General features: G+C 37.3%; 1 protein-coding gene across 8 annotated transcripts in view; it reads right to left on the reverse strand.

Annotated features, from left to right (window-relative positions):
• myo9aa (myosin IXAa) overlaps positions 1-15,263 on the reverse strand; it is a 180,159-nt gene that overhangs the window by 21,147 nt on the left and 143,749 nt on the right. For 7 of the 8 annotated variants that reach the window (XM_039690796.2, XM_039690795.2, XM_039690799.2 and 4 more), the window contains 11 exons: positions 14,591-14,898; positions 12,856-13,034; positions 9,383-10,511; positions 8,304-8,391; positions 7,647-7,787; positions 3,749-3,849; positions 2,452-2,582; positions 1,409-1,614; positions 1,212-1,328; positions 389-580; positions 87-134 (listed from right to left, as the gene is read on the reverse strand). In XM_039690796.2, coding sequence (XP_039546730.2) covers positions 87-134; positions 389-580; positions 1,212-1,328; positions 1,409-1,614; positions 2,452-2,582; positions 3,749-3,849; positions 7,647-7,787; positions 8,304-8,391; positions 9,383-10,511; positions 12,856-13,034; positions 14,591-14,898 — 2,640 coding nt within the window. The remainder of the gene's footprint in view (positions 1-86; positions 135-388; positions 581-1,211; positions 1,329-1,408; positions 1,615-2,451; positions 2,583-3,748; positions 3,850-7,646; positions 7,788-8,303; positions 8,392-9,382; positions 10,512-12,855; positions 13,035-14,590; positions 14,899-15,263) is intronic. The other variant, XM_039690798.2, reaches the window with a different exon arrangement.

A 15,263-nucleotide genomic window follows, 5' to 3' on the forward strand; every position in this document is an offset into this window, starting at 1 on the left:
TATCTACAGTATCTATCCATCCATCCATCCATCCATCCATCCATCTATCTGATGTAAACAGAGCCTCAGACTGTGAATCCACTCACTATATCAGCATCCTTTTTCCTTCTCTTCTTGCGGTCTGGTTTGGGAGCCTGTGGGAGACAAATAGCCGAATAAACACAGTGGATTGAATAAGAAAACCACGAATGGACAAAAATCTGTTACACATTTTGTTGGTATGAGGAACTGGACACATTAATCCTATGCACTACAATATATTCCTGCCATTTTAAAATGTAGAGGCATATTATTCAACATCAATCTCCTATTACATATCACCTGGCATATTCCTTCTAAAATATCTATTTTTTCCATTTATTTAATGTTGATGTATAGAGCAGCTCACCTTGCTCTGTCCACTGCTGTCCAGAGGTTTGTGTTCGGTCATGAACTCGTCCAGAAAGACTTTAAAAGTGTTGACCCAAACTTTGACCGGCGACTCGCTCCAGTCCCTCTGCTCCTGACGCATGTTTTTCTCCAGGATTTGCTCAAAGAGGGCATAGAGATCCTTATAACGAATGCTCTTCCCATCGTCCATCTGTAAACAGAGCAAAAACAAAACTTCTGAATCTGATGAAAAAACAACAAGCATTACATCTCTTCCAAGCCATTAGCAAAGACACAATATCCAAACGTCATGTATTTTGATGAAAGATGTGTTTCCATTCAAAGTTGTGAATTTAAATTGGAATATCAAATAAAAAATGTGTTCAAGAGAGCAAAATCTCCACTTCCTGGGAAATTGGTGTAAATATCAGTAATAAAAATGGAAGTTGCTGCAATCAGGGAAGAAATTATGGCTCTTTTCCATCCGTCACGAAACACAATAAACACTGTCATGTTGTCTAGTGTTCGGATGCTGGTGTTTTGGGTGTTTCAGGCCAACATTTCAGATGCTGTAATGCGATTGGTCCGCTGGTTAGTCCAGTTATCCAATCACAGCCTCTGCTGAGGCAGTCACATGACTTGGGTTGCACATTAAGGAATAGATTATGCGCATGTCTTCTTAGCGGATAAAAAGCATAATCCGCCTCAACTGAATTTAGCGCACACATTTTTTAATGCGCAGTCTTAGAAATTATAATTCCATCCAGCTATTTTTTTTATGCGATATCCCAACCTAAGTGGAAACACAGCAAGGAAAACAAGTGCTTTATTACGGTACTTACAGCTAAAGCTGTGGAGTACGAGTTGAAGATATTCAAGCGGAACTCCTTTAGCGCCTTTTTGAAGACAACATCCACCATTGTGTCTTTCTTACCATCTTCTGTGTCCAAATCAGTAATCTGTGAGATTAAAACAAGGTTACGATGGCTCAATAAACAAACGCAGCTGTAGTAAACGCACACAGAAAACAGGCACGCACCTTCTTCATGAGGAAGTCGTTCATGCTCCTGTAGTCGTTGGCACAGGTGAGGATCTGCAGGGCGTCGTTCTGCCACTGGACCGGCTCGAGAGCCACACTGCTGATCTTCACACTGCGCCGGCGCTTCACTTTCGGGGACGGCTCTTTGTTCTCCTTAAACTCTCTCTGTAGCGTAAGGTCTGGGCTTTGAGGAGGGGAAAGGCGATCTATTCCAGGAAGAAAGAGAATGGCAATGCTTTAAAGGTGCAGTGTGTAATTTCTAGAAGCCTCTAGTGGTGAGGTGGCGAACTGCAAACAACAGAAGTTACAGTGGCCGACAGGAAGTGATGTCGTCATCTGAGACAGCAGAGAGTAGCCAGTTCAGCACTGAGGTTTCTTTACCAAGATTAAGAAATTATGTTTATTTATTCAGTAAAATAATGTGATTGCACGAAAAACAGCAGTGACGAAAAGCGTTTGTCCGTTTTTGGAAACGTGACGGCACATTTCAATCTAAGGGTAATAAAAACATAATGGTTCATTAAGTAATCTTTTTATACAACACTTATATGATAATTGCATTTCTGTCAACAGATCCTCCTAAATGTTATACAATGCACCTTTAAGTAAGCTATAAGGTACTTGAGGCTAGTGCTGTCTCATGAAGAAATGACTTGTTCATTATACAGAACTAGCCTTGAGTACTTTTATAAAACGGTTAACACACTATACAAATATTAAAGCCAAAAAATATGTATCAATGCAACTTTCATGAAGTAAAATCAATAAAAGTCTTCCTTCCGCTGGAAAAAATAGTCCCTGACTGTGAACAGCAACAGTATTCACGTTTTGACGTTACTACGTTATTTGACTACCATTCAATATTAATAATAAGGACCCATGGTGGTTGACAGGAAGGGGAGGGGCTTAGGCTCTCTATACCGTTTTATACTTTTTTATCGTGAACAAAACACAACTATTGACCAATCAGAACCAAGGACTGGAACTAACCGTTTTACGAATGACCAAAAAGGCTTGAAACATGTAACAGAGCCGTTTCTCACCCTCCTCCATCAGAAGTATGGCTTCAGCGTAATCTCCGTCCAGAGTATCACTGCCGCACAACAGCCGCTCTCGCGAGCTCTTCTTCTCTCCATGCTTCGCCTTTCCCCAAAACCGCATTTTACCGCGAACCCTGCAGACAATACAGAAGTTGACGAGAACAGCTCACCCAAATACTTTCATTTACTTTATGTAACTCCAAAAAATTCTTTGCATGGAAAAGAGACCGAATGGAAAGGCCAACTTTATGGCGCTTTTGATAGAATAAAAAACACTAACAATTTCGGTTACACTATTTTAATGCGTCATTGTTACAGTGTAATTAAATATTTAATTTCTGAGTAATGTTAATTAACTACATGTACTTACTATAGGGTTAGAGGGTTAGTTGCATGTAATTATGCATAATTTACTGTTGTTATTATTATGGTAAATACATGTATGTAACAAGGACACTAACACTTTACAATAAGGTTCATTAGTTCATGTATTAACTAACATGATGGACTAAAACTAATATATATATATATATATATATGAAGAGTTCAGATGCAAAAGCCTCTAAATGCCATTTGAAATTTTCTTCTAAAATGACCATTTTTTTAAGCTTGTATATTTAAGTTCAGTAATTTCACTTAAATGGCAATGAAGATTACCTATTAATTTCCATTTAAGTGAAATTACTGAACTTAAATATACAAGCTTGATAAAAATCATCATTCTAGAAGAAAATTTCAAATGGCATTTAGAGGCTTTTGCATCTGAACTCTTCATATATATATATATATTTATATATACTATAAATAAATAAATACATAAATGTATAAATACATAAATAAATAAATACAAGTAAAAATACAGAAATAGCCATTTATATGACCAAAATGCATTTATTTTCACAATATTTCTGCATTTTTTTATTTATTTCTACTTTTATTTATTTATTTAGTCATTTTTAGTCCTTCATAAAGAATGAGCAAAACATTTGTTCCAGTATTTGCTAATCTTTGTCAATGTTGGTTAATAAAAACCATGTTAATTCACAGTGAATTATCTAATGTTAACAAACACAATCTTCACTTTTAATAACGTATTAGTAAATGTTGAAATATTAACTAAGATTAACTATTGTTCATTCTTAGCTCCACTCTAACCAATGAACCTTATTGTAAAGTGTTCCCAAAAGCTTGGACATTCTGTCTAATATCTATTTCATAAGAAAAAATCCCATGAGGGTGAGTGAATGAGTATTTCAGTCTCTTGAATGTTCAAAACGTCTTGTTTGTTGAAAGCGAGCACCTTCCGTCTCCATGAGAGATCTTCCTCGCGTCACTCTTGCCCAGCTCTCCGGTGGACACGGTCTTGTACATGTTCTTCGGCTCCTCGGCGGCTGTGGCCGGCTGAAACACATTATTATAGCGGAGCATGTGAGCAAAGCTCAATATAAAAACTCAATATAAAAACTCTTTGCCTCCTCCTTTCTCTTCAGCCACCATTTGCTGGAAGATAGTGTCATTTTAAAACATGACCGTCTGAAGGCACTAAGTGGGTAAATCAATTTCTTCTACAACACTACTGCACTAATACGGACCAGCAGCACACAATGAGTGCACTTTAATGATAGCATATGACTAAGACAACAATACACACACAAACTAAATGGGTCATTCTACAAAACAGATACCGTTCGAGAACTTAACAATGTATATCTTCTATATCTTAAGCACAATCCGATAATAGGCAAGGAAACTAAAAATCTGTCAACCTTAGTCGAACTTAATCTAATTAATATGGAAGAGGGACCGGTTTCATACAAAGACCCAGATAATGACTGAACCGACCATATGCACGAAACGTTATTAAGCCAGCTGGAAAACTTGCGGTGAAATGTCAGTTGTTGGTGTGTCGTATTTTCAATGTCCTGAGGCAGCGTCGTGTAATACAGTCACTTATATATACTGAGGCCTATTCATTTAGCCATTTAGACGCGTCTCTTAGTGTTCCTCACTGTAAATTAAAGATTTATTGTGCACTTTTATTAGATTCATTGAATAAAATGGGCGTTTACGCTGACTGACCGATTCTGTGATTATAAAGGGATATGCGGCGCTCGCTTTCAGTGCAATTCATTCACAGTTGGAAGTTTTTCATGAGACTTAGTGACTTTTCCTACTTCATACTTAACTATAAAAAGTGCTAAACTTTGACCATTTATTTTTAAACTGTGATTTTACAATGTTTAATATTCATTTAAAAGCAAAACGTGTGAAAAAATATTACATGAAATGGCTCATCTGAGCCAATAAATGCTCATCTGCCGCCATCTGCTGGTTATAGTGGTAATTAATGTCTTTTTTTATTCTTAAAGGAGTAGGTCACTTTTTAAAAAACATTTGCTGATAATTTACTCACCCCCATGTCATCCAAGATGTCCATGTCTTTCTTTCTTCAGTCGAAAAGAAATTAGGGTTTTTGATGAAAACATTCCAGGATTTTTTCTCCATATAATGGACTTCAATGGGAACCAAACGGCTCAAGGTCCAAATGAGAGTTTCAGTGCAGCTTTAAACGACACCAGACGATGAATAAGGGTCTTATCTAGCGAAAAATCGGCCATAAAAATGAATGAATCTTTTTCGAGTCATTTGGTTGATTCAAAGAACGAAATGACTCGATAAAAATATTAGTTCATTTTGATGAACGAGTTCGAACAGGAGAGTCATGAATCCGCATCACAGAACAGAGCAAGACGAGCATTTGTGCTTATAAAACTTATTTATTTTTTAAATGAGCGATCGTTTCGCTTGAGACCCTTATTCATCATCTGGAATCATTTAAAGCCCTTTGAACAGTTTGCACTGAAACCGTCTTTTGGACCTTGAACCGTTTGGACCCCATTGAAGTCCATTATATGGAGAAAATCCTGGAATGTTTTCATCAAAAACCTTAATTTCTTTTCGACTGAAGAAAGAAAGACATGGACATTTTGGATGACATGGGGGTGAGTAAATTATCAGCAAAAGTTTTTTTTTTTTAAAGTGAACTACTCCTTTAAATAAAAGTGTTTTCTATCAAATTGTGGATTTCCTACATCTTGAAACATTCGGTTTTATAAATAGGGTCAATCTCAGGAGAATAAACAAATGTTTTTGCTCATCACGTTAAAAATAACATCGGAAGTAATGCAGAAATGTGTGTTTCTTATTCAAACATCCCTATTAGTCTTGAATGCAATCCATAAATTTGGTTTATTGGCAAATTAGCTAAGTGAGATAAAATATAAATACAATAAAAAGTCAACCAGTGTCGATGTTCACCGGAAACGCCCAAGCTGGCTTATCGAAAACCGGGAAGTAACCGTGCATGTGGTCAGTTCTGCTGTCTTGTTAATGAAGAAGAGTGGAAAGTGTGTTAAAAGAGGAACCACAGCTCCACAGCTTTAGCCTGCGGGCAGAAGAAGAGGATGTTAACGCATGCAGATCAATGTCTTGGTTGCTCAGGAAGAAGTAAATCGCACAGCTGTTATGTCTCGGCAAGCGTGTCAGATCGTGAAGAGTTTTCACAAACGCCTTTTTACATCAGGAGAGGAAAGCAGACTTCTGATGGAAGTTATCCAGATCTGTGTGGCTGATTTCTGCAACAATTCTGGCTCAAATCTTACTAGTGCTGGACCTCTATTAATCAAAATAAAGCTTGTGTTTACATTATATACACTCTAAAACAAGCTGGGTTGTTTTAACCCAAATTTGAGTCAATTATGGACACAAACATTGGTTAAAAAGTGTAAATAAATCATGTAACCCAATGGCTGGGTTTGTCCATATTTGACCCAAAGCTGAGGTGAAACAACCCAGCATGTTTTAGAGTGTATGTGTATGATTATTTTCTATATATATATAAATACACACATATGCATGTATATATTTAACAAAAACGTGTTGCTTATAAAGAAAATATTTACATAAATTATGTGTAAATACAGCATATACATGCAAATACTTCTTAAATATACACATGCAATATAATTATACAGGAATTCATATATAACATGATATTTCATAACTCTTGCCACTAGATTTGGAGAAAATTAGCTTTTCTGCTGGGTCCTAAAGTATGCATTCAGATACACATGTATCACATTATAAAATTACGGCTGTCAAACGATTAATCAAAATTAATCGCATTCAAAATAAAAGTTTGTGTTTACATAATATGCGTGGGTGCACTGTGTATAATTATTTTATATATATATAAATACACACACGCTTGTATACATTTCAGAAATATTTTCAAGTATATACAGATTTATATATGATAAATATTATATATAAATATTTTATATATAAATAATATTTTTTTCTTGAATATACATGCATATGTGTTTGTATATATATATATATATATTAGGGCTGTGCAAAAATTAATTTTTAATCGCATCCAAAATAAAAGTCTGTGTTTACATAATATATTTGTGTGTGCTGTATATAATTATTTTGTAGATATAAATACAAACACATGCATGTATATATTTAAGAAAATGTGTTATTCATATATAAAATATTTATATAATACAGATTATGTATTTATATATATATATATATATATACACAGAATTTAAGCGCAAATAATTCTTAAGTATATACATGCATGCATAGGTATTTATATATACAAAATAATTATACACAGTGCACCCACACATATTATGTAAACACAAAATTTTACTTTGGATGCGATTAATCGCGATTAATCGTTTGACAGCCCTATATAAAATACATTTTTGGTACAGTTTTAGCCATTTTTATTTGAACTTTTAGCATTTTCTATGTGTACTGAAGCATTCCTCGCATTCATTCGTATATTCACATTTTAAAAAAATATAAAAACACGAATATTTAGTTTGGACGCGATTAATAGTCGCCCAGCAAATACTTTTGTTTTTAAAAATGCATTAAAATTAGGATAGTCAGAAAAACAAGACAAAAAAATGAATTAGGAAATGATTTTGGCAGAAACACACCAGCCATCACAGATAAGAATAGTTTTCAAAAGGTGTTTGGGCATCTGTGGTTGAAGACGATCTCCTTGAGCTGGATAGAGAGGGAGTGTGGAAGCGTTTCAGATCTATCAGCGTCTTCGGGAAGAGTTAGCTATCGAAAGAGAGAGAGAGAGAGGCCTGCGTGCGCTACCATTGAATTACCATTTCCGAGTCACTGTGACACGCCTCTCGAGGAGTCTCATCACACTCCTCCTCCTCTGACTCCCCCTCCATCGAGCCGCGGGTCATGAAGTCTGAACGAGTCCGCGCCATACGGGCTTTTTTATGACCCGGTCGGCCAACCTAATCAACCAGATGATAATAACACAAGTGAAGCCGCTACCTCGCACCAAGAGGTAACCCAATCCTGAGGTCAACATGACCCGAAGCCATAAAATCATACTTTTGTGTCCAGAAAGCTTTTATTTCATTTCCATAATAATTTATCTGCAATTTTTCATTTTATTTACCTTCAAATTACTAGATTTGATCAATAAACAAATAGTAATTTAAACACATTCCAACTTAAATTCAAAACAACTCATGCAAAACCTTTTTAATTCAGCTCGAATGGGTGTCTTTGTCGCCCTCTTGTGGAAAGATTAATATAACAAGATATTTCATGACTTTTGCCACTAGATTTGGAGCAAATGAGCTGTTCCGCTGGGTCCTAAAGTCAGTTTACTTCAGTATGAAATTTCAACCACAACACTCCTCGAATCCATTACATTTTTTCGGTATTCGTGGTTTAAGTGTGACAAAAGTCCTGAGGTCTTGAACCCCTCTGATAAACACTCAATATTTGTGTCTGCCTCTTACCTCACTCTTAGTGGTTTTGTAACCCAGAAGGCTCATTTCGTCCTGGACTGCTGGGGGTTTCCCTTGATTGGCTGAGTCCTTATCCAACCTAAAAGACGTTCAAGAGTTACAGGGTTTCTGATGGCAGATTTAACACTTTTTAAAGACCTTGTTTTAGGGAAGGGAACACACACTTTATGTCCTCATGTCATCCAAGATGTCCATTCGTTCTTCAGTCGAAAAGAAATGAAGGTTTTTGATGAAAACATTCCAGGATTTTTCTCCATATAATGGACTTCAATGGGGACCAAACGGTTTAAGGTCCAAATGAGAGTTTCAGTGCAAACTGTTCAAAGGGCTTTAAACGACTCCAGACGATGAATCAAGCGAAGCGATCGCTCATTTAATAAATAAATAACAAAGTTTAAGTTTTATAAGCTCAAATGTTCTGTGATGTGCGTTCGTGACTCTCCTGTTCGAACTCGTTCATCAAAATGAACAAATCTTTTTCATGTCATTTCGTTCGTTGAATGAACCAAATGACTCAAAAAAAAAGATTCGTTTGATGAACCAGTTTGAACAGGAAAGCATGTGTGCTTATAATACTTTAACTTTTGTATTTATTTTTTAAATGAGCGATCGCTTCGCTAGATGTCTGGAATCGTTTAAAGCCCTTTGAACAGTTTGCACTGAAACTCTCATTTGGACCCCATTGAAGTCCATTATATGGAGAAAAATGCTGGAATGTTTTCATCAAAAACCTTAATTTCTTTTCGACTGAAGAAAGAAAGACATGGACATCTTGGATGACATGGGGGTGAGTAAATTGTCAGCAAAATTTGTTTTAAAAGTGAACTACTCCATTAAAATCAGCAAACATTAATAAGAGCTGTGGAAGTACATTCTTAGTTCATTTTAACTAATGTATACTAATGAACCGTATTATATTTTGGGATTAACTATTCGGCAAGCTGAAGTGAATCGATCAAAACTAACTTTATCTGGACTTTATCCTAAAGCTGCTGTAAAGCCAAAACTATCTCTGTTACTGTAATTTCCATTATCCATAAACCATATGAAATGAAGGTGACTTGACTTACTTCGAGATTGACCCCTTGGCCTTTGGAGAAAAGAAAATGTTCCCAGGCCTATCGGACATGCCGATGTTGGCCGGTGGTTTAGCGTTTATTCGCTTTCTGGCTTCATCTCCTCTCGATTCCAGGGTCAACTTCGGCGCCCATCCTTCGGCTACACTCCGGCTGTCCTTCGGTCGGTCTCGGAGAAGTGAGGGAGCATCTTCTTTTCCTGAAACCAGTGTGTGTGAGCCGAGATCAGGCTCGGGTTGAGCAATGGGAGCAGGTCCGAATCGGTCTGACCTTTCCGAATCCTCCAGTCTCTGTTCAATCTTCTGCAGAGCCTCGACTCTCTGCTTCTCGAACCTCTCCCTGTCGGACTGGGCCAAATGCTTTCGCTGTTCTTCGAGGATGTGCTTCTGCTGACGGATCTGCTCCATCATCTCTCGTTCGCTCTGTTGCTGCTGATGTTTCTGACGCTCTTGCTTTTCCTCGTTGAGCTTCTCAAGCTTTTCCAGCACATAGTCTCTGCTTGGCTGCGCAGGACTGGTCTGGACGGCACTGTCTTTGACCTCGGGAAGCTTCAAATCCGGTTCATCTACGACGCTTTCCTTCTGCATGCTAATAACCACGACCATCGGTCTCCGACTCGGCTCCTTGTCTTTCGTAGGCTTGCCAACATGACCCGGGGTGGACGCATTAATGGTAGACTTCACGATTAAAGTGCTGCTTTCTGAGGAAGGAGTGTAGAAAGTCGGGAGCGAGTTTAGTTTTGCGGGAAGTTGAGGATCTGATGAGATATTAGAAGTGGATTCGGGAATGTTGGAGAACACATCATGTTGGTCTGGGACAGAAGAGGGAGAACCGAGATCCTCTGGTTCGGCACAAGGTGCCTTGTCTTTTAAATACTCGTCTATATTGAGGAGCTCGAAGCTGCCCTTGGAGCTCTGGCTATCCGGTGTTCCCTGAGGAGTGTGGACGATCTCGCTGACCGGATCCATTTCTCCAGTGGATCGAACCTTAAGAAGCTCCAGGCTAAATTTGGCCTGTTCCAGCTCTCGCATCCGGCGGCTTTCCCGTTTGGCCCTCGTCCTCTGGTTCGGATCCTCCAGAGTTCGGGGTCTTTCTCGGATCGCCACTTCAGAAGTCGGTTGTACTATTAATAATAATAATAATGTTTAATTTATATAGCGCCTTTCCCAAGCTCAAGGACGCTTCACAATAGTAAAGAACAAACAATTCATTCATACATAATAAATGGGGAAAAGACATTTGTATGGAAGCTTGTTTCCGCCACTGAATAATAAAAAAAAATTTAAAAAACAATAATTGCAACTTTTTTTCGTACAATTGCGAGATATGAAGTCAGAATTGTGAGAAAGTCGCAATTATGAGATATAAAGTCGCAATTCTGAGAAATTAAGTAGCAATTGCGAGATATAAAGTCGCAATTGTGAGATATAGTCGCAATTCTGAGAAATAAAGTCGCAATTGCGAGCTATAAAGTCACAATTCTGAGATTTAAAGTCACAATTGCAAGAGAAAGTTGTAATTCTGAGAAATTAAGTAGCAACTGCGAGATATAAAGTCGCAATTCTGATAAATAAAGTCGCAACTGCGAGATATAAAGTTGCTATTTTGAGAAATAGTCGCAATTGAAAGATATAGTCGCAATTCTGAGAAATAAAGTTGCAATTGCGAGATATAAAGTCACAATTCTGAGATTTAAAGTCACAATTGCAAGAGAAAGTCAGAATTCTGGGAAAGTTGCAATTGCAAGAAAAAAGACAGAATTGAGACTATCTCGCAATTGTTTTTTTTTTCCTCACGATTGCGAGTTTACATCTCAAAATTCTGACATCTTTTCTCAGAATTGTGAAATATAATCTCGCAATTCCGAGTTATCGGGCCAATTCTAAGGAAAAAAAAAGTCGCAACTGCGAGATATAAAGTTGCAATTTTGAGAAATAGTCGCAATTGCGAGATATAAAGTTGCAATTATGACAAATAGAGTTGCAATTACAAGAAAAAAAGACAGAATTGAGACTTTTTATCTCAAAATTGTTTTTTTTTTCTCACAATTAAGAGACATCTTTTCTCAGAATTGTGAAATATAAAACCCGCAATTGTGATTTATCAGGCCAATTAAGGGGAAAAAAAAGACTTAACTTTTTCCCCTCATTTATATCTCACAATTTTGACTTTACAACATGCATTTCTGATTTTATATCTCACAATTCTGACTTTATATCTTGCAATTGTGAGAAATAAAGTCAGAATTGTGAGATAAAAATTCTGAATTCGGTCTTTTTTTACTCGCAATTGCAACTTTATTTCTCAGAATTTTGACTTTATATCTCGCAATTGCGACTTTATTTCTCACAGTTCAGACTTCATTTCTCGCAATTCAGTGGCGGAAACAAGCTTCCAAACATTTGCGCAGTCCAATCGAACACAAACAGAAACAATAACCAGAAAAAACACTTTTTACAAGGTGGGCAGTTAAGCAAAGGTCCGATGTAAAAGGCTAAAGCCCGTTCACACAGTCAACGACAAAGCGACATGATCCCATTAATTTCAATGGTCTTATCAAGCGAAACGATCGCTCATTTAAAAAACAAAACAAAAAAAAGTTTAAATTTTATAAGCTCAAATGCTCGTCTTGCTCTGTTCTGTGATGCGCGTTCGTGACTCTCCTATTCGAACTCGTTTATCAAAATGAACAAATCTTTTCCAGAGTAAATTTGTTCAATTTGTTCGTTGAATGAACCAAAGGACACAAAAAAGATCAGTTTATTTTGATGAACGAATTCGAACAGGAGAGTCACGAACGCGCATCACAGACCAGAGCAAGGCGACCATTTGAGCTTATAAAACTTAAACTTTATTTTATTTTTTTAAAATGAGCGATCGTTTCGCTTGATAAGACCCTTATTCTTCGTCTGGAATCGTTTAAAGCCCTTTGAACAGTTTGCACTGAAACTCTCATTTGGACCTTGAACCGTTTGGTTCCCATTGAACTCCATTATATGGAGAATAATCCTGGAATGTTTTCATCAAAAACCTTAATTTCTTTTCGACTGAAGAAAGAAAGACATGGACATCTTGGATGACACGGGAGTAAATTATCAGCAAAAGGTTTTTTTAAAAGTAAACTACTCCTTTAACCAGCAGATGTCCTCAGCTCGCTGTGTGTTTTGAGTGAAGCCGAGTGTAATCGAGCTAATCTACAGTGAATTTAGCTGACGTAGTCAATATAGTGGAATAAAAACATATAAAACATATAAAAACATATCTTTAGCATTATAGTTGTGGTGTGAACTCTGCTATTCTTTAACACGGAGAACGATTTTTATAGCTAAATATTAATCATTATCTTTATAGTTATCGTCCTTGGTGTGAACGGGCTTTAATGGTACGTGTACGTGACTGTAATAAAAATGTTTAAGACTGATAACACTGTTTAAACAAATGGGTTTTGAGTTGGACTATCCCCGTACCTTCTGTCTCCATGTCTTCCAGAACATCTCGACTGAGGACCGGTTTGCTCCGGTCCTGCTCCTCATAGGAGTCTTCCCACAATCCCATGTGTGTAAGCCGGTCCTCTTCTGGTAACAGATTGGTTTTTCCATTCGGCAGCTGAGTGGTTTTTAATCTCTGCTCTTGAAGTTCTCTGAATCTGAAAAGGTCAAGATAATCCCAATAAAAACAGTTATTTTCGGTAAAAGACCATCTTCTCTACACAGGATTTACAGTGAAAAAAAAAAGTCAAAGTCACGATTCACAAAGACACGATGAATGATTAAAGGCAGCTTTAATGTTGTTTATAATATCTTCATGCTTTATTCACATTTAGCAGATTAGGGTGTAGGGCGATGATATGGCTTACATTTCACAATGATATAAACAATCAAGCTGTTGAGATTTAGGTGTATCATTTGTATCACTTTGTGTGAGTTCACGGTATTTATTCAGATAAAGTTGAGAATACTGTATTTCCTACTTTTATATAGAGCTGTGCTTCATTTTACGACGATATCAACAATCACACAGTATGCCGGTAAAGTTAGATATTACAATTAAGTGGAATCCGTATGTCCATTTGGCGGTAAGCTAGTTATTTTACTTGATAAAGTTTTAAATATGAATATTTTTCTTACACAAATGCATCGCTTTGCTTTTGAAGGCCCGGAGCCTGTGAAGCACTTTAATGATAGATGCACTTTTATCATGGATAGATGCACTTTTATGATGGATAGATGCACTTTTATGATGGATAGATGCACTTTTATCATGGAGAGATGATCTTTTATGATGGATAGATGCACTTTTATGATGGATAGATGCACTTTTATGATGTATAGATGCACTTTTATCATGGATAGATGCACTTTTATGATGTATAGATGCTCTTTTATGATGGATAGATGCACTTTTATGATGATAGATGCACTTTAATGATGGATAGATGCACTTTTATCATTGATAGATGCACTTTTATGATGGATAGATGCACTTTTATGATGGATAGATGCACTTTTATCATGGATAGGTGCACTTTAATGATGGAGAGATGCACTTTTATCATTGATAGATGCACTTTTATGATTGATAGATGCACTTTTATCATGGATAGATGCACTTTTATGATGGAGAGATGCACTTTTATGATGGATAGATGCACTTTTATGATGATAGATGTACTTTAATGATGGGGAGATGCACTTTTATCATGGATATATGCACTTTTATGATGGATAGATGCACTTTTATCATGGATAGATGCACTTTTATCATGGATAGATGCACTTTTATGATGGACAGATGCACTTTTGTCATGATAGATGCACTTTTATGATGGATAGATGCACTTTAATGATGGAGAGATGCACTTTTATCATGGATAGATGCACTTATGATGGATAGATACACTTTTATGATGGATAGATGCACTTTTATGATGGATAGATCCACTTTTATGATGATAGATGCACTTTTATCATGGATAGGTGCACTTTTATCATGGATAGATGCACTTATGATGGATAGATGCACTTTTATGTAGGATAAATGTACTTTGCCTAAATGCACAATCTGATGGTTACAATCCACTGCCATTATAAAGCTTGGACGCGTCATGGTGTTTATTAATTCAACTCTGATTGTATTCTTCTGAGAGTCACATACACCTAGGATGGCAATTCTGAACAGTGAAGCCCTGTATAGAAAGCGCACCTCTGCCTGGCCAGATATCCTCGACCCGTTGCTTGTATGCGGATAGTGGCGTCCCGCAGCCTGAAGTAAAGCTCTCTGCTCCTGTATCTTCTCCATTCAGTCTGGATCCGCAGAGCCGCTCGTTCCCGTCGACACCGCCTCCAGTTTCTCTGGATCAGCACGACTGCTTCTCTCCACAGCATGAGTCTACGCCGCTCCCTGAAGCCTCTCCAGGCCGACTGAACACACACCGCTGCCTCGTGCCGGACACGCGTCTCGTACTCGAGCCTGCTGTCAATCTGAGACGACTGAACGCTCCTCCACCAGCTCTACACCACACAACAGCAAAGAAAGAGACGCTGGCTCAAATGCATTTAGGACAAAGAGAGATCATGCTGTTATCTCATGCACTTTTTAGACAATCAGTACTAAACTGTTATTTTACTACTTTGAGGAAATGCCAAGACATCAATGTAGATATATATAATATTAAAAAATAATAAAAAAGGACTCTTTCTGCATCTAAAACATGCGTCTGTGGACGAGAGACAGAAACAAGGACTGGTGGGACGTTGTTCTGCTCCAGTTCGCAGACGATGAGTGGAAGGAGGATTTGAGAATAACCCGACAGTCATTTCTGACACTCGTTCTTTCAACAGAAACTGCGTCATACGTCACTTCATCCATTTCTGCA

The sequence above is a fragment of the Pimephales promelas genome, chromosome 1 (genome assembly GCF_988280905.1).
Source record: "Pimephales promelas chromosome 1, fPimPro1.hap1.1, whole genome shotgun sequence".
Classification (NCBI taxonomy): Eukaryota; Metazoa; Chordata; class Actinopteri; order Cypriniformes; family Leuciscidae; genus Pimephales; species Pimephales promelas.